Source organism: Peromyscus maniculatus, chromosome 20 (genome assembly GCF_049852395.1).
Source record: "Peromyscus maniculatus bairdii isolate BWxNUB_F1_BW_parent chromosome 20, HU_Pman_BW_mat_3.1, whole genome shotgun sequence".
Classification (NCBI taxonomy): Eukaryota; Metazoa; Chordata; class Mammalia; order Rodentia; family Cricetidae; genus Peromyscus; species Peromyscus maniculatus.
The window spans coordinates 71,689,790-71,708,012 of record NC_134871.1 but is presented as its reverse complement, the minus strand read 5'-3'; the positions used below and the strand labels follow the sequence as shown (position 1 = coordinate 71,708,012).

General features: G+C 48.0%; 1 protein-coding gene across 1 annotated transcript; it reads left to right on the top strand.

Moving 5' to 3' along the window:
- LOC102919598 (keratin, type II cytoskeletal 2 oral) lies at positions 1 to 8,601 on the top strand. Its single transcript, XM_006981870.4, has 9 exons — positions 1 to 1,334; positions 2,252 to 2,472; positions 3,639 to 3,699; positions 4,061 to 4,156; positions 4,609 to 4,773; positions 4,873 to 4,998; positions 5,582 to 5,802; positions 7,358 to 7,392; positions 7,982 to 8,601. Exons 1-9 carry the CDS (start codon positions 798 to 800, stop codon positions 8,326 to 8,328), a joined length of 1,809 nt encoding a protein of 602 aa, XP_006981932.1. The 5' UTR covers positions 1 to 797; the 3' UTR covers positions 8,329 to 8,601.
- Positions 8,602 to 18,223: the final 9,622 nt, after the last annotated feature.

Sequence of the window (18,223 nt, the reverse complement as noted above, 5' to 3'; positions counted from 1 at the left end):
GGTGGGGGCAGGGCTGTCTGAGATCTTCTCCTCTCCTTAGCCTCACACTTCTTGGCTCCGAATCTTGGACTTCCATTCCCCAGAGCCCAGACACTCTGGCTCTACTTTATCTCCTTTTCCACAACTAACCTGTTCCTCCTTAATCTCTGGGTCTGCTTTGGTGGACGCTTTGACTACAGAGGGAGCAGACTGGACCCCGGGTTCGTATGTTTCTTACTGCCAGCCCTGCTCCCAGTGCTCTCTGAAATAAGGGCACAGGTGACGTGCCATGAAAAGACAATGTCTACTAAGGAGAGAAACAGCCTGGGCACCATGGGAGTGCCACAGGACCTGGCTCATAACAAACCTCAATGAATTTAGGTCTGGGACTCAGTTTCTTGGGAGAGGCTGACAGGGTCATGGAGATTAAGGGCTCCTAATCCCTTGGGGTCTAGAGTCAGGTCATCGTGCTGTGATGGGTTCTGCTTAACTTTCTAAAACTCTTGAGGAAATCATATGTCGGGAGGAAGAGAGGGAGGGAAAGCTGTCTTCTGTCAACTGAGGCAAGTTTGGGTGATTAAGCTAAAAAAGCAAAGCCATTATGGCCCAGAGGATTATCTCTGAGGTGTGCTGGGAACCAAGAAGTAACTTATTGCCTGTGAGGCAGACCAAACCCGAGATGACTCTCAGGTAATTGCTTGCCTCTCCTTCTGCCAAGCCAAGAAGCCTGGAATATAAAGGCCAGCTTCTCCTGTCATCCCTATCCTCAGCCCTTTGCTCTGCTAAGTGATTGCTAGCTCACAGCCACACTTCTCACCATGAGCAGACAAGCCTGCAAGAAGTCCTTCAGCTGCGGGAGCCAGGGCTTCTCTGGCCACTCGGCTGTGGTATCCGGCGGCAGCAGCCGGAGGAGCTGCGTGGCACGCACTGGGGCAGCCCGCGGAGGGGCTTGTGGTTTCCGGAGCGGAGCAGGAAGCTTTGGCAGTCAGAGCCTCTACAGCCTGGGTGGCAGCAGGAGCATCTCTATGAGTGTGGCGGCTGGTGGCTCCCAGACTGGTGGCTTCAGTGGAGGGCTTGGCAGCTGTGGCGGTGGCTACGGAGGTGGCTTCGGTGGTAGCAGAGGGATGGGAGGTGGCTTTGGAGGAGCTTCTGGATTTGGGGGAGCTAGTGGCTTTGGTAGGCCCGGTGGCTTTGGTCCCGGTGGCTGCCCTGGGGGAATCCAGGAAGTGACCATCAACCAGAGCCTCCTGCAGCCCCTCAATGTGGAGATTGACCCGCAGATTGGGCAAGTGAAGGCCCAGGAGCGTGAACAGATCAAGACACTCAACAACAAGTTTGCCTCCTTCATCGACAAGGTGAGGTCCAAACCCAGAGGCATTGTCGGGTGTTTGGGCTGCTAGGGGATGGTACACCAAGTTACCAGTGGGATGTCTGGCACTTGGCCTGTTCTGCCTTACTGCTTCCAGGACAGTGAGCATGCCTTTCTTGTTCTTTGCGCCCTCTCATTCCAGCTGTGGAAGGAGGGAAGGACTTCCGGTTTTAATTTCTCTCTGGTGTTGGGACAGCACACTTTTTTTTTTTTTCCTGAAGAATTTAGCCACAAACCCAGAATGGCTTACCTCCTTTTTGACAAACAGTTGCTTGATACTTTTAGCTAGCAGCTAACTAGCTCTGCACACATCTTGGGACAGCTTCTCATATCCTCAGCAGCACCATACTTTCCCAGTGATATTGTGCCTCTGCCCAGGGTAAGCTGGACTGTCCATGATGGGGCAAAGCAAGGCATGCTGGGTCCAAGGCAGAGATAAGCCCAGGATTTGAAGTGAGCCTTGGTCAGCTGCAAGTTGAATTTCTGAGGATCCATTGGCTGTTTTTACTACCTTCATGGAAGAGAAAGAAGCTTGTACCTAAGGTCTAGTTAAAAGCTGCTTTAGCCACACCAACCTCCTTCGGCTACATTTTGAAGGATCCCGGTAGACTGAGGGTGGTCCTAGGTTTGGCTCTTCACTTTGCCATTCCACATGCATCTCACTTTTGGTGATTTAATGCTGTCTGGGTGGTTGTGAGGATTAAGGGACACAGACTACATGGAAACAGGAGGTTTACAAAGTACTCCACACATACTAACTCTCCCTTTCTAATCTTCCTTCTCCATATTCTGAAACACAGTGGTCACTGTGGATTGAGGAGCTGGGTCTGTTTCCTATCTTCCTACCCCAAAGCGGCCCATGTGCCCAACCGAAGGGCTCTTTTTCTTTCTCGCTTGGCACAGGTGCGCTTCCTGGAGCAGCAGAACAAGGTCCTGGAGACCAAGTGGGCCCTGCTCCAGCAGCAGACCAAAGGCTCTGGCTCAGGCCCCCAGAGTTTGGAACCTTTCTTTGAATCCTACATCAGCTGCTTGCGCAAGACGTTGGATTCACTGATGGGGGAGAAGGGAAGCCTGGAGGGAGAGCTGAAGGGCATGCAAGACCTGGTGGAAGACTTCAAAAGGAAGTAAGTGTCCTCATGGAGGAGCTTCTTCATCTGGGATTTCAAACACACTCTTTAGTCAACACCTTCCGGTGGGTTTCCTGAGTGAAGTCTGGCCATGTTGAAATCGGGGGCGTGGGAACCAATCCCGGTGGGGCTGATCCTCACATAGTTTTCAGTCTCTGGCAGCTTCCTCTCCTACATCGGCCCTGACGAGCAAGAGGGTTCCCTTGGGGTTGGTAGCTTCACATTACTCTACTCAGGAATCGCCTAGGAAGGTTATCAGAAGGGCACATCCCTGTGTTCCAGTTGCTGCTGTTCTGAAACAGTGGGTGTGGGGAGGTGTTGGGTCTGAGTGCTCCCTAACCCCTGGTCCATACTGTGCAAGTTCATCCTGTTCTTTCGTGTGTCTGGTTTCCTGCTTCTGTACCTTTACTCTGCCTCCTTCTTAAGGTTCCAAATTTGAGTTCCCACCTGAGATCTGTGAGAAGTGAACAGGGCCTCCCGAGCTGGGAGGGAGCTCCAGACACCCCCAGGAGTCAGGACCCATGTAGTATATCTACTCCATGGGGTAGATCTACTCCTGGGAGACCCCTTTCTTCCACCGTTGACTCTTTGAAGTTGTTCAAAGAGATCAGGCAAGCAGTTGGCTTCTTGATCCACCCCTCAAGTACACACACTTCAGCTTAGCATGGAACTTGGAGGAGGGAGAGGCAAGTCCTGAGCTCTGTGAAGTCTCCAGGCAGTCTGCGATTTTCAGGTCTTGGCAAGATGATTATGTAACATCCTTGTTAAAAAATTCTGCAAAGTTTCGAGATGATGGTAGCAGAGCTTTGCTATCAGGCAGGGTGAGGACACTGTGGGCTCTGTGTGTTCATACATGTGCCCATGGAGCAGGTGTCCTGTCTCTGGGTGGAGAGATTCTGCAGGAGCATAGGGATTCTTGGTTTGTTTTTTTTTTTTTTACTCCTGTATTTTATGTATGCGGGTGTTTTGTCTGCATGGACATCTGCACACCAGAAGAAGGCATTGGATTGCATGACTCTATGGTTATAGATGGTTTGAGCTGCCATGTGGGTGCTGGGAATTGAACTCAGGGCCTCAGAGAGAGCAGCCAGCAGGTTTAACTGCTGAGTCATCTCTCCCGTTCTGAAATGTCACTGTCTGAATCCTTGGCTCTCTCCATCCAGGTATGAAGAGGAAATCAACAGGCGCACCACTGCGGAGAATGAGTTTGTAGGGGTGAAGAAGGTGAGTGAGTGGAGTAGACCCAGAATCCCCTTATCTCCCATAGCAGAGTACTGCTGTGGATGGGACTTACTTCTTTCCTTACATGCTTGGGAAATGTTTGAAGGAAGCTGTTCATCTTTAAACCCTATGGTAACTAACAAGCTAGTAATGTGAACTAATAATGGACACCCCATGTGCAGCACTAATCAAGATTATTTTCAGCCTACACAAGTACCGTACTTTGTTTCTGTTCCCTTTAAAAGGTTAGGTGAGTAGTTACATTTAGAGGGTTAGGGGAGGGACAGGCAAGAGAGAGGAGGGCTCAGAGGGAGGCTTGGGTAGAAGGGGACAGAGGTCATTCTCTGGTCTCTCTCTCTTTCAGGATGTAGATGTTGCTTTTATGAACAAGGTGGAGCTGCAGGCTAAAGTGGACAGCCTGACAGATGAAATCAACTTTCTGAGGACTCTCTACGACATGGTGAGTCTCCAATTTGCTGCTAAGAGACTGGTCACTAGCAACCTCACAAGCACAACCTCAGGGGGCAGGTCAAGTGGCAGCATGCCCTCAAAGCCAGCCACAGGGCTCCCAGCTCCGCTCTGCTCCACCCAGGAAATGCCCACATTGCTCCTCCTGCCTGCAGGGTCAGGGCCCTCTTTTCCCTGAGCTCCATAGTCAGCTACTAAATAACAGCCCTCTGTCCTGTGCTCCAAGGAGAAGCCACACTTGGGTTCATGGGCTGATGTTTCCAGGATGATACATCTTTGCAATTTGCTACAGCCTACAGTTGCTGGCATTCTGTAGGCTATAGCCAGACCTGAAATAAAAGCTTAATTGTTCTACTGCCCCATTATTTAGCATTCTTGGGCATCTCTGCTGGTAGAGAAGTCCTAGTATTATTTGGGATCTGTGACCATCCATGTTCCCCACAGGAGCTGTCCCAAATGCAGAGCCACGTCAGTGACACATCTGTGGTCCTGTCCATGGACAACAACCGCTGCCTGGACCTGGACAGCATCATCTCTGAGGTCAAGGCACAGTATGAGGACATTGCCCAGAGGAGTAAGGCTGAGGCTGAGGCCCTGTACCAGACCAAGGTAGGACCCTTCCGTTCACCCCTCAGATTAAGCTCTGATCAGCCTCATCAAAACTTTGCGGACACTTACAAAGCCCCTCTGACCCTTCTCCTCTGTCAGCTTGGGGAATTGCAGACCACAGCTGGAAAGCATGGGGATGACCTGAGGAGCACCAAGAGCGAGATCATGGATCTCAACAGGATGATCCAGAGACTTCGAGCGGAAATGGAGAACATCAAGAAGCAGGTGTGGCAGCAGTCGAACTCCTTTGCCCCATTTTCTCCAGTCTTTGGTGGAGTCACAGCCTCGGACAGCCTTTTGCTGTCCAGCTGTTTTTCATGGAGGCCCAGCTTCTTGGAATGCCGCAGTACCCAGCAGGAGGGAGGGATGCAATTCTGATCTGCACAGCTAATCTGACCACTGCAGTGTTGGCCTTAAGCAGTCAGGGACACTGTGTTACTGAGATTTTTTTTTTTTAATCACACTTTATACAATCCCAGTGGCTACTTTGTATCAGTGGAATGCAATGGTCAGGGAAGGGATTTTATTTTAAACAGTCTTCCAAAAGAGATCAAAGGCTAACCAGACTCCTGTTGCCTGTGCCAGCTCAGGGAAGCAGATGTGTTTCTTTTCATGAGTCACGCAGGAGTTGATTTCAATGGGAACAGGATGAATTAGCCAAGTTGCAACATCATCCTGACTTGTGAGCACGTGCCAGTGGGAAAGGGAAGGATGAGTGACAGATGGTGAAGAGGTCCCGTCCTCGGGACAATCAGGTGCTTGCTTCCCAGTCCTATGCAAATTTCATCCTTTCCTCTTTCTGCCCCAGAACACCAACCTGCAGACGTCCATTGCAGAAGCCGAACAGCGTGGCGACAGGGCCCTCAAGGATGCTGATGCCAAACTCCAAGACTTGCAGGCTGCCATGCAGAAGGCCAAGGATGATCTGGCCCGGATGCTGCGTGACTACCAGGAGCTGATGAATATCAAGCTGGCCCTGGACGTGGAGATCGCCACCTACCGCAAGCTGCTGGAGGGCGAGGAGTGCAGGTGAGGGGTGATAGGGTTGACATTCTCCAAATATGGTTTTGTATTGACCCACGATAGCAAAGAAAGGAAAAAATGATAATAAAAGGAGAGGATAAGTCGGACAGAGGCCAGGGAGTCTCCTGAACAGCAGAGGAAGTGTTTAAGTCCCCTGTTTCTCATCAGTCATTATTATCTAATTATCTAATTCATCACGGTCACACCATTGAATCATGCACTTGTATTTATCAATGTGGCAGGAGAAGCTCTTTGAGGTTGTGACAGAAGTTATAGACCAGGGCTGTCCACTGGGACTTTTCAAGATGAAAATCTTCCAGGCTAGGCTGTCTGATACAATAGTTGGTATCCTCCTTCTTTTTTCCCCTCCTCCCTTCTTCCTTTTCTCCCTCTTCTCATCCCCGACTGTTCTTTTGTTTTTTTTCTTCTGAGATGGGGGTCTCACTATGTATCCCCAGCTGATCTTGAACTTCTGATTCTTCTGCCCTAGTCTCCTAAGTGCTGGGATTACTGGCACATCAATGCCTGGCTTCTTCCAGCATTTGAAATAGGTGTAGTGTAACTGAGGATCTGAGTTTTACATTTAATTGAAATTAATTTATGTAGCTTCGTGTGGCTAGTGGCTTCCATGTTGAAAATTCACTGTGGATAATCCTGCAGCCCCCCATGGCTGAAGCTGAGACTGCACAGGGAGAATGCTCGCCACATACATATCCCTGAGAAATAACACAGCGTACAGAGGCAGACCAAGGTTTAGTGAGTGTGTCGCGGGAAGGCGGTGTTAAGAATCGAGGGGGTGTTCTGTCGACCCTAGTCTCAGGCGTCTTTATTCAGAGCCTTTGCCCTCAGTCAGCCCCCAATCTGATAGAGGAAGGAGAGCCCAAGCATGGGAAGAAAAGGAATGTTGATGAGTCTCTGTGGGAAACAGCGAAGATGAGTTAAGTGTATTGAGAATCATGTGATGAGAAGGGAGCAGTCAGCACCAGCAGGCACTCTGTGGCCAGGAGCACACGAACATTCCACGTCTGCTCAGTGCTCCATGAACAAGCACCAGGCCTGGGGAGATGGGTATTGTGAGTGGGAAAATTTCAAATATAGCACAAACTGGGGGTCAGCATCTCGTGTTTTCTCCACCATCACTACTGTTGCCTCGAGCCCCATGCCACCCCACGCCTCCCTGGGGAAGGCTTGCTGGGGGAGGAAACTTGGGTAAACAAAGGCAGGGCTGGAGAAGAGGGGAAGGGCATGCACAGACGGAGAAGTTCACTTTAGCGGCAGGCGAGAGGTGAGGGTGGCCAATCAAGAGGGGGGTGGCAGTTTGCTTGGAACAGATCTTTAAAGGTAAGGGTGGGAAGACAGGGAGACAGAGTGTGGTTGGCAGAGGTGTGCTGTAAGTCATAACTGGAATCAGCCCCCTAATATGAGGGAGATGGAGATGTGAACAGCCTGGACTGGCCTTTCCCTTCCCAGGGAGGGCAGATGGGAAGAGGTGGTTTCTGAGGTTCCGGTTCTTTGGCTGTTGACTTACTGAGGAAGTAACTCTTATCTTCTCTCTTTCCAGGATGTCTGGAGAATGTCAGAGTGATGTGTGCATTTGTAAGTAATACATTTAAGAACCATCTCTGGGGGCTAGGGATGGTTCAGTGGGGGTAATCTCTTGCTGCACATGAGGACCTGAGTTTGAAGTCTCTACCACTCACTTAAAAGTTGAGCATGGTCGTGTATTAGTATTGGGATTGGGGGGATGGATCCTGGGAATTGACTGGCCAGCCATCCTTGCTACAAGGTTAAGCTTCAGTCTCATCTAGAGGGAATAAGTTGGAGACGGACATCTTTCTTTGGTCTCTGCATGTGTGTGCATAGGCACGTGCATTTGACCCAGCTCACTCAAGGCATCCCTGTGACATCAGCCACCTCTCAGCTGTAGCCTTCACGTACGCTGTGCAGCTCCTTGACCCTTCTGCTTGTGGGGTGTGCCCTAGGTTGGATAACCAGAAATTTTGTGAATACTTCTGGTTCCTGTTCTTGGCTAAGGCACTAGAGAGCCAGGTTCACCAAGTATTCACCAGCCAAGGCCTCGGAGATGATGAGCCATTTTTTCTAAATTATAGATCAGGGCAGGTCTGAGACAGAGTTTGCCTCCAGCTCCCCAGGCCTTTCTCCTGAACTGTCTGTTTCCCTGCAGCGGTGGTCAGCAATGTCACCAGCACAAGCAGCAGCTCGGGAGGCTTCAGAGGGGCCGGTGGCAGCAGCAGTGGCTCCAGAGGTGGCAGCAGCAGCTCTGGAGGCTTCAGAGGGGCCGGTGGCAGCAACTATGGAGGGGACAGCAGTGGCAGGAGCAGCAGCAGCAGGGACAGCACTGGCAGCAGGCTTGGCCGTGAAGGCAGCGTCTCTGTAAGCCAGCGGGGAATGGGCTTTAACTCTGGTGGCACCCAGGCCTCCGTAGGCGGCAGCTACAAGTCCAGCAGAGGAAGCAGCAGCAGCGTCCACTTCTCTCAGACCACCAGTTCCAGCCAGCAGCGCTCCAAGTGATCTTCAGGAGCAACACCCCCGCTCCCCACCCCCGTCCCCTGTCCCCTGCCTCAGCCTGCAACTGTGTCCCTTTCCTGAGCCTTCTAGTCTAGCCTAGCCCATTCTGGCCATCTACCTCTCATAGGAGGAAGGTCGAGGTTTCCAAACTGCTGGTTCTCACGAAGCTGTCTTCATGCTTGGCACATCTGTTTCCCTAATCTCCTGAGCTTCGGATCTTTCGCTGATGACATGCTGCGCTTGCTTTTCTCAATAAATTGCACTGTGCTTCACCAACTGGTCTTTGCCTTTTATTCAAGGACTCATAGAACAGACCAGATCCAAGAGTAGAGGAAAATTAGGCCCTCTAGAAGACTAGTCGCAGGGATAAAGGACACCAAGTTGATATGACATCACCTTTACTTGTCTGCTTGGGTTTTTGCAACAGGTCCAGGAGAAGTCACAGAACAACATACATAACACATGCATTACACACAGAACTGTGAACGTGTACATACACATTTCACGGATTAGAGGCTTATAACGTATATTGCTTCCTGCCCTGGCTGTTACCTAGTCTGTTGTGTGCCGTTACTATTGTCCAACTGGGTGGTCAACAACTAGAGAAAATCCTATCGCACTGTCCCAGGAGCAGGGATGCAGCTTCTGTCTTTATAGAATTTACTGTCTACTAAGAAGAAATTTGCCAAACAACATCTTTATATAAAAATTCTTTCTCTGTCCATCCCACCCCTTTATTTAAATCATTTCCCCATTGGCAGGTCCTAAGGGTTCATTCTCCAGGGTATTATCTGGGACTTTTGCTGTGATCTACCCAGTCACATGACAGCTCAACTCTTATTCCAACTGTGGTGGTTTGGAAAAAAAAAAGGCCCTCAGAGGAAGCAGCACTATTAGGAGATGTTGGAGGAAGCGTGTCACTGTGGGGGCAGCTTTGAGGTCTCTTTTGCTCAAGCTTCCCTCAGTGTGACAGTCAGAAGTTAACTTCCTGCTGCCTTCTGGTCAAGATGTAGCCAACACTACATCTGCCTGCCCACCACCATGCTTCCTGACATGATGATAATGAACTGAACCTCTGAAACTATCAGCCAGCCTCCTCAATTAAATGTTTTTATTGTAAGAGTTGCTATGGTCACAGTGTCTCTTCACAGCAGTAAAAACCCTAACTAAAGGGGCCAGAGAGATGGCTCAGCGGTTAAGAGCACTGACTGCCCCAGTGTTCTTTCAAAGGACCTGGGTTCAATTCCCAGCACCCACATGGCAGCTAACAACTGTCTGTAATTCTAAGATCTGACACCATCAAACAGACATATATGTAGGCAAAACACCAATGCAAATAAAGTAAAAATAAATAAGTTATTAAAAAACCCTAACTAAGAACTAACCCTGCTTCATTTATCACTCCCTCTGTGTTGATCCTAAGAGCATTGTCCACACATACCTGCATTTCACAAAGTGTGTCCTAGAAACCTGGCCTGAGCCATGAGGTAGCCAAAAGATTGGCTGGTTGCTTGAATGGATTTGGATGGGAAGCTCGCTCTCTTCTGGTAGTACCTGGTGACCTGGAGAGAACAGAGAAGACTCTGGAATCTTTGAAAACTTCATAGGTAAAGGACCAGGAATGGACAAGAGATCCTTCTCTCACTACATAGGGAGAAGAATTTGCAAGGAAATGGTGAAAGCAGGGATCTATAAACATCTGATAAAGCAGTGAACATCTGTATGTGACCTTCAGAAAAGGCAACTATTATCTTCAGCCCACCTATTTTATTATCTTCTCAGCCCACCTATTCTATCCACTGTCAGGACATTTTCTTCTCCTGATGATGTTGCTTGAATTCCCAGTTCATTAACGTAATGGATTGTCTACGCTTATCCTTGGTGGACAGAGATGCTGCCTTCTCTGCCTCCAGATGGCTCTGTTCACCTCCTCTCCTCTACCACTCTTATTAAGTTTGTGTTCCTGAGTTCTGTTCTCACTCCCGCTGTTCCAACTATCTGTGGATGCTTCAAGCCAGGCATCACATTTATTAAATTGGGATTACTCACAGCTAAGGCCAAATAGTCCTCACTTGAATGCCCATAAACTTAATTCATTGTCACTTTTCAAGATGCAGGATCTTAAGCTAGTCATTTATGTGCACATTATGTGCACATTAAGATGCACATAGACAACCTGGAATTTGAGACATTTATTCTAACAGTTCTGCCTGGCTTTCCACAGTCATTGATGCTCAGATAGAATTAATTAGGCATGGTTTTTAATGACTGAGTCTGCCAGATTTCCCTCTGTACATGTAGCCAAATCTCTGAGTCTTCTGTTTGGGATTTCTGCTTCTGCTTCCATACCTACCCACCTATTTATGCACACACACACACACACACACACACACACACACACACACACACACACACACAGAGTTGCTTTTCATGTTTTTAATCACAAAGCCCTAAATGACCTCCACGTGCAAATGCTGGAGAATAAGGACTGTGCTGACAAGAGGGTAGGCCATTTGGTGGATGCTCTCAGATGATTTTTCTATTGTAGTCACATTTAGACAAGTGCTAATATGTCCTGAGTACTTGGTGTGCATCAGGACCTTCCTTAAAATAGCTGAGTGCTAACAGCAACTCTGTGAGTAGATCTGATTATTATCTTCATCTTATCATTAGACACAAAGGCACATGCCCTAAATAACTTAGCCAAGGTTGGGTAACTAAGAAGAGGGGAACCAGGACTGAACTCTCCCAACTTCTATATAAAATAACTCACCTAACACAAAGGCATACAAGTCAAGACATTTTGTAGTTGATTCTCACATTGTGACTCATGATGTTAAACAGGTGTCCGAAGGTCTTCTTGACTCTCCTAGTCTTTACATCTAAAAAAGAAATCACATTTATGTATTTTGGCAGAATACACAGGTGTCACAATCATATTACAACTTGTGGGAGTCAGTTCCCACATACCATGTGGGTTCGAACTTAGTCGTCAAGCTGGGCCGCATGTGCCTTCACCTATGGGGCCATCTCTCTGGCTTTCTCCAGTCTTTCCATGAACTGGGTAAGTGTCCTCTCAATGCAGCCACACTCTACAGGCACAAATCTCGGCAACGGTCAATAGTTTTTATGAAGTAAACATGAGCTGGTGATCTTCTGGGTGTGGGGCACAGCTCATGTGGGACACTCAGCTTGGTGGTGGGGTGTGTGGGCCGCTTTACGTTCTTATTTTACTCTTGCCGTGAAATCCCTGCACACGACCCGAGCTTCATTGCTGACGTGGTGGCCCCACGATGTTTTCGTTAGACCACCACTGTTCTGAGCACTAAGATCTGGGGAGGAAGGAAGCTTCCTCCAACCCACTGTTGAATCCTTGCTGTCCCTAGTTTCTGAGGCTGGGCTGCCTCCTCCCTGCTCAAGGCAGGGTTGAGCGTGCCTTTCCACAATGAAAATAATGACGCCATAGCTTCTTTATGGTTGCTCTAGTGGCCCAGGGCCCCACAGAATCCCATAGCTTTAGGTTTCTTTCAGCCTGCATGGGGCCATCTCTCTGAGGGGTAGGGGGTGGGGATGGAGCTGGAGAGATGGCCCCATTGAGAAATATGTCCTGTGTATCTCTCTCTCTCTCTCTCTCTCTCTCTCTCTCTCTCTCTCTCTCTCTCTCTCTCTGGTGGGCAAGTGTGTGTGTGTGTGTGTGTGTGTGTGTGTGTGTGTGTGTGTGTGTTTGTTTTCTCTTTCAGGAGTCTCATGTCTGATATTCCCAGAGCTTCCTCTAACTCACCCCCAATCTCTGCTTCAGCTACTTTTGTTGTTGCATCTGGGATAGCAGATTTCTTGTCTAAAATCAAATAAACATTTGATTCAAAGCACAACTCTGAAATAGGCCTTAGCATTCATCCCACTTGTGTTTTTCTATAAAAGCAAGACCTCAAATTACATGCCTCTCAAAGTCTAACGTTAAGGGTAAGGCTTGCCTGTATTTGTGTTTTCCTCTCTGCCCTGGTTGCTGGAGATCGGAACTGCTGATTGGAATGTGTACTTCCTCTTCTGACGTGGATTATTATTTCTAATTTAATTCTTTTATGGGAACAAGAGGGATGTGAAAACCCTAAAAAACTGATCTTCTCTTTAAGGATCTATTGCTGATGAGTGACATTAGAAACTGTGAGCTCCCAGAGAGAACAAACAAGTTAATTAAAACCTTAAAAATGACAGTTATTTATTTATATGTGTGAGCACATGGGCGTGCCACAGGGTACAAGTGGGAGTCAGAAGACAGCTTGCTGGAGTAGGTTCTTTCCTTCTACTATGTGGGTTCCAGGGATTGAACTCAGGCCATCTGGCTTGGTGGCAAGCATCTTTACCCTCTGAGCCATATTGCAGGCCTGAGTAAGTGATTTTAAAATGTTAATGATATTATTCATTAATTTGATAATGAAATAATATATTTCTTACAGGGATGTTTCAAGGAATAAATTAAATAATAAATATAAAAAAATTGGCCAGGTGGTGGTGGTGCATGCCTTTAATCCCAGCACTCAGGAGGCAGAGGCAGGCAGATCTCTGTGAGTTTGAGGCCAGCCTGGGCTACCAAGCAAGTTCCAGGAAAAGCGCAAAGCTACATAGAGAAACCCTGTCTTGAAAAACCAAAAAAAAATAAAAAAAATAAAAAAAAAACAAAACACCTTACAAAATGAAAGATGACCTGGACATGGTGGGACACATCTTTAATCCCAGCACTCAGGAGGGAGAGGCAGGCAGATCTCTGTGAATTCGAGGCCAGCCTGGTCTACATAGTGAGTTCCAAGATAGAAGGGGCTACATAGTGAGACCCTGTCTCAACCCTCTTCCAAAATAGATCTTAAAATGAGAGATGATCTTATATATGTTTGCAAATTTAGATTGAGACCTTATAATATGCTCTTTAAATAGTGGGGCTATGCCAGGTAATGTCTTGTGCATTCAGTGAGCATCTGTTGACCAACAACCAGTTAGAAGGTGCACAGGCTGTTAGAGCTTGGCTCAGCTTGTCCTTGAACACAATGTGAGATTTGACCACCGTTGTTATTTCCAGGGTTACTATCATTAACTAATTTCTGAAGAATAAACTAGAAATAACTTCAGAAACTATCAATGGAACCTCCTTTCAGACACCTATATTTCCTTTAAAACACCGTCCACAGTGGCAGTCATCCTCCTGTGGTGGGGCATCCTCATTCCCACATAGTCCTTATAAATTTCACTAGTGAATCTAAGTTCTCCCTTGGAGGTCCTAGGGAGGCACAGTCTGAACCTTTTGTTCAAATGTGAGCGTGGTTTTGTCCTCGTAAGTTTTATTCTCCAAGGTGTCACCTGAGCCCAGTCCTCTAGGTGAGGTCTGGTTAGCCCAGGAAAGGGGTGAGCACAGGCCTTCTCTTTGAGCACCCCCGGCCTGGCCTGGGCCTTTGGCAACCCCTCCCCATACTGACTCACTCTGCGCTGGCACTGCTTTCCACGTCGTTGTGATACTATACCCCTCATGTCGAGTGTACAGACATTTCGTTTGCATGCATGTGGAGGGCTCTTAATCTGTTAAGTCTGTCTTTGTGCCAGTTCAAGCTCCAAAAACCAAATAGTTTTTGGGTTCTGCTCCAACTGTACTTCTAACTTGTCACTTGTATTAGACTCTAGTCGGCGTACATACATTCCTCTTCCTGCCAAACCTACCCCTCCCTGATCAGCCTCCAGCTCATGCTTTCCCACATCTCATCAAAGTTGACTCTTCCCTCTCTCCCCACCAACAGCAAGGTCAGTGGGCTCAGAAGCAATGCCAGGCTCACTGCTGTCTGCAGATGCCCAGCTGTGAAGAACAGAGGGTCTGTGGGGAGTGTGAATGCAGACATAGCGACCTCACCACTCATGGCTATTTGGTTTCCAGAGTCCCCAAGGTCTCCCCCTTTCCCACCATAAACCAAGGCCAGTAGAAATTTCCCTAAAGTCCCTTCCCAGACGGGTGTTACTGTCTCTTGTGGTCACACTGTGGGATCATGGTTCCTCTGTTCTTAGCCTCGCCCTCAGCTCTGTTGTAAAATTTGTGACATTTCCCTCATTCCCTTTCTCTGCAAGGTCTTCATTTATTCCTCTAACCAACTGCTGCGTGTTTTGCTACAGGTCTCTCTCTGTCTCTGTTACTGTTTCTGTCTCTCTGTCTGTCTCTCTGTGTGTGGTGCCAGTTTGATTCAACGTTATCTTACAGGGTTGATGGTAGAGGGAGCAAGGGACATAAAGGAGAGAAGAAACTTTCATCCTCGACAGACAGAGGTGAGGGAGGAATGGGACCCAGGAGTCCAGTGGGATAGCCCCAGTTTCTCACCTGGCCTCTTCACTTGGGTGACACCTTCACGGTCCTGCCCAGTTCCAGCTGCTGTGATGCAGCCTTGCACTGGCCTCCAGCTCCTCATAACTCAGATCTGTGAAGCCTGACCAGATGGACCAATATTTGTACCTTCACAGGAAGAGAGGGACCCACAGATTCAGCCTCTTGCCTTCTTTTGGTCCACGTCACATTTCGCTGTTCTGCTTTGACCTAGGCATCAGAAATCTATCTGAAGATTCATGGACTTTGTCCATCTTCCAGATGTTCTTCAGGATCCCAGGGATCCAACCAAAACTCTCTGCTGGACCTGGACCAGGCTCACACAGTCCTGCCCAATTTAGATTTGGGGCAAGTGATGCCAGGATTCACCTCCTGTGATTTTCTTTACTTCTCTGAGGATGACTGAGAAGATGTAAGTTTGACCGAAACGTCTGTTCACTGGCTTCTGCCACAGGATCCTGCTCCATCCATCACTCAAAAGTCACATTAATGTCTCAAGAGTTTACTGTTTGCCCAGGAGTGGCCTACCTTTGGTTAGTTGCTTAATGCTTAGAAGATGCCAACTCCATTGTATCTTTTTAAAAATCATTGTTTTCTCTGCTGCCCCAGTTAACTCTCCATTGCTATAACAACACCGACCAAACCAGCTTGTGGAGTAAAGGGTTTATTTGACATACATTTTTATGTCACAGTCCTTTTATTGAGGGGGAGCCAAGGCAGGAAATGGGAGGCAGGAACTAAAGTAGAGGCTGTGGAGGGGTGCGGCTTACTGGCTTGCTTTCCGTGGCTTGCTCAGTCTGCTGTTTTACACCATCCAGGACAATCTGCCCTGGGCTGGGATTTCCTACATCACTCATGAATTAAGAAAATTCCCCCACAGATAAGCCTGCGGGATAATCTGATGGAGGTTAAGTCCTCAGTTGAAGTTCTGTCTTTCCAGATGACTCTAGCTTGTGGTTAGTTCACATGACCAATACTTCAACAACATCATGGTGTCTCTGAAGATTACTTTGGTCTTTAAAAATTTCACGTAGGATGCATTACTTTGTGTTTGGCTCCTTTGACTCATCATAATCTTTCTGAGAACCATCGGCACTGTGAATATATTTTTCTTGTGGTACTAGAGATCAAACCTAGAGCCTTGCTCATGCTTGGTAAGCACTTTCTACCCAGTTATATACTCAGTGTCATAAAGAAAACATTTTGCATTGGGAATATCTTGCAGTGTGACTCTTTTGCCCAGCCTGTGTTTTGCACCTCCTCTCCTCCCCTCCCCTCTCCTCTCCTTTTTCTCTCCACTGTCTTCCCTCCTTCCCTCTGTCTTTCAGTACAGTCTCACTGGGTACCCTAGGCAGGCCTGGAACTCTCCATCCTTTGCCTTAGCTCCTGATGCTGGGACTCCAGGTATGCACCACCACACCTGGCCCCCATTGTCGTAATTCGTGTTTGGAAGCTCCCTTCCCGCATTCAGCCCCCCAGTACTTCCCAACCATTAGCATTTACACCTGCATCTACATCCTGTTTTAGAGACAAGTCAGGTGACTACTGTTATTCTCCCAGTCCTTTATAAAACATGGGACTTTCCTTGAATAAAGCTGCTTCCGTTATGAGGTTTAGCCTCCAAGAATTAAAGCAAACTTGAGCTTTAAGAAAACACAGGTATGGTCTCAAAGCAAAACAAAAACAGACGCATACAGGTGCCTGGGCTACACTCCTCAAGATGCTCATTCAAGAAACCAGAAACGGGACTTGAGAGTCTAAAGCAGTTGTTTCTCAACCTGCAGGTCATGACCCCCTTGGCAACCCTCTATCTCCAAAAATATTTGCATGACAATTCATAACAGTAGCAAAATTACAGTTATGAAGTAGTAATGGGAATAATTTTAAGGTTGGGGTCACCACAACATGAGGAACATGTATTAAAGTGTCACAGCATTTGGAAGGTTGAGAGCCACTGGGAAGCTTTTAGAGCTGTCCAAAGTTCTGATATGTAGATGCACCTGAGGTCCACTTCCCACACGGAAGTCCCATTCACCATCACAGCCACCTTGGACCTACACCTTCAACCTTTCTTTACCACCTTTCCTCTTCCTCCGTGTCCCTTACTCTGAAAACATGGAACCTCTCACCAACACTCAAACTACAACATTTCATATTTTGTCCCTGATGGATCCATTCTTGCTCATCCCTCAGTACCCCAGTTAAGAACACCCCCTTCCTCAGGGTTTCTTTCTTTCATGCCCACAGTGCTCTAGTTTGCTGTCAATAACTCTGACTCAGTGTGCTGAAGGTATTTACGTGACTGATTCTCCTTTAACAACACGGTGAGTGCCTCTGGACCATGGTCTGTGTTCATCCATTGCTGCATCTATTAGTAAACCTGGTACCCAAAACAAACAGCAGCTTCACAAGTGATTGCTCAGGGAATGTCAGGGAATGAATGAATGTTTGGAGAGAAGACCAAATGGGCATTGGCCAACTCCCTATCATCATCATCATCATCATCATCATCATCATCATCATCACCAAGACCGCTACCAACTCCGTGTGTGTGTGTGTGTGTGTGTGTGTGTGTGTGTGTGTGTGTGTGTGTGTGTGTGTGTGTACATACATGGTGATACATGTGGAGGTCAAAGGACAACCTTGTGGAGTTGGTTATCTCTTTACACTTTCATGTGGGTTCCGGGGATTGAACTCATACTGTAAGGCTTTCCTAGTGAGGCTTCCTCCCTTCCCTCCACACTGAGGCATTTCACCAATTCCCTCTTGAAGGAAATAAATGCCTAGGGAGCAAACATGGCCTCCGCATGTCTGTCTGGACTCTGAACGGGGTACTGGAGGATTCCTTGTGCCTGGCTCTTCATCTCTACCTCAACATTCATTTCTCTAGGTAGAGCGCTGAGGCAGTTGGCCGGCAGGATGGACTCCACCTTCCGACTGCATCTGTCTTCAGACTTAACTCACGTTTCATGCTTTTGTCAGCCTCACGTAGGGCGTCTGTGAGTCACAGAGGGGTGTGTTTCATCGATGGCACATGGCCCATTTGTTAGAGCAGATAAGTGAAGGGGCTTTAAAAGTTGAGGATGCCCCATGAATGTCACGGTCTAAGTGCTGGCATATAAACTCATAAAGTGAGAAGATAATAAACTGTTTTGGGAAACTAAAATGTTTCCATAGGATTGGCTGGGTTCTGGGGTGGGACATGTGTGCCAAGAATGGTGCCTGCTGTCCAAGGCCTTCTGAACTGGCAGAGGGCCTATACATTCTTTCTTTTGACTTATGGGAACAGTAGGGGGATGGGTGTCCCCGGAGCTGGGACAGGACAGTTCAGGAGTCAGGCTGGTCAGACAAGGCATCATGGTGAAGCTGGCCTTTTGCTATTTCCTACATGATGGAATGGTTTGGGGTGGAAGGGAAAAGGATGGTAATTTCAAGTCAGAGGACCCTTCATGGTTCACAGGCTTCAAGGATAGACAGCCAGAGAAAGCCATGGCAGCGCCCAACATGGACAGGGTTGGGGGATGTTGAATGGATGGAGGGGGG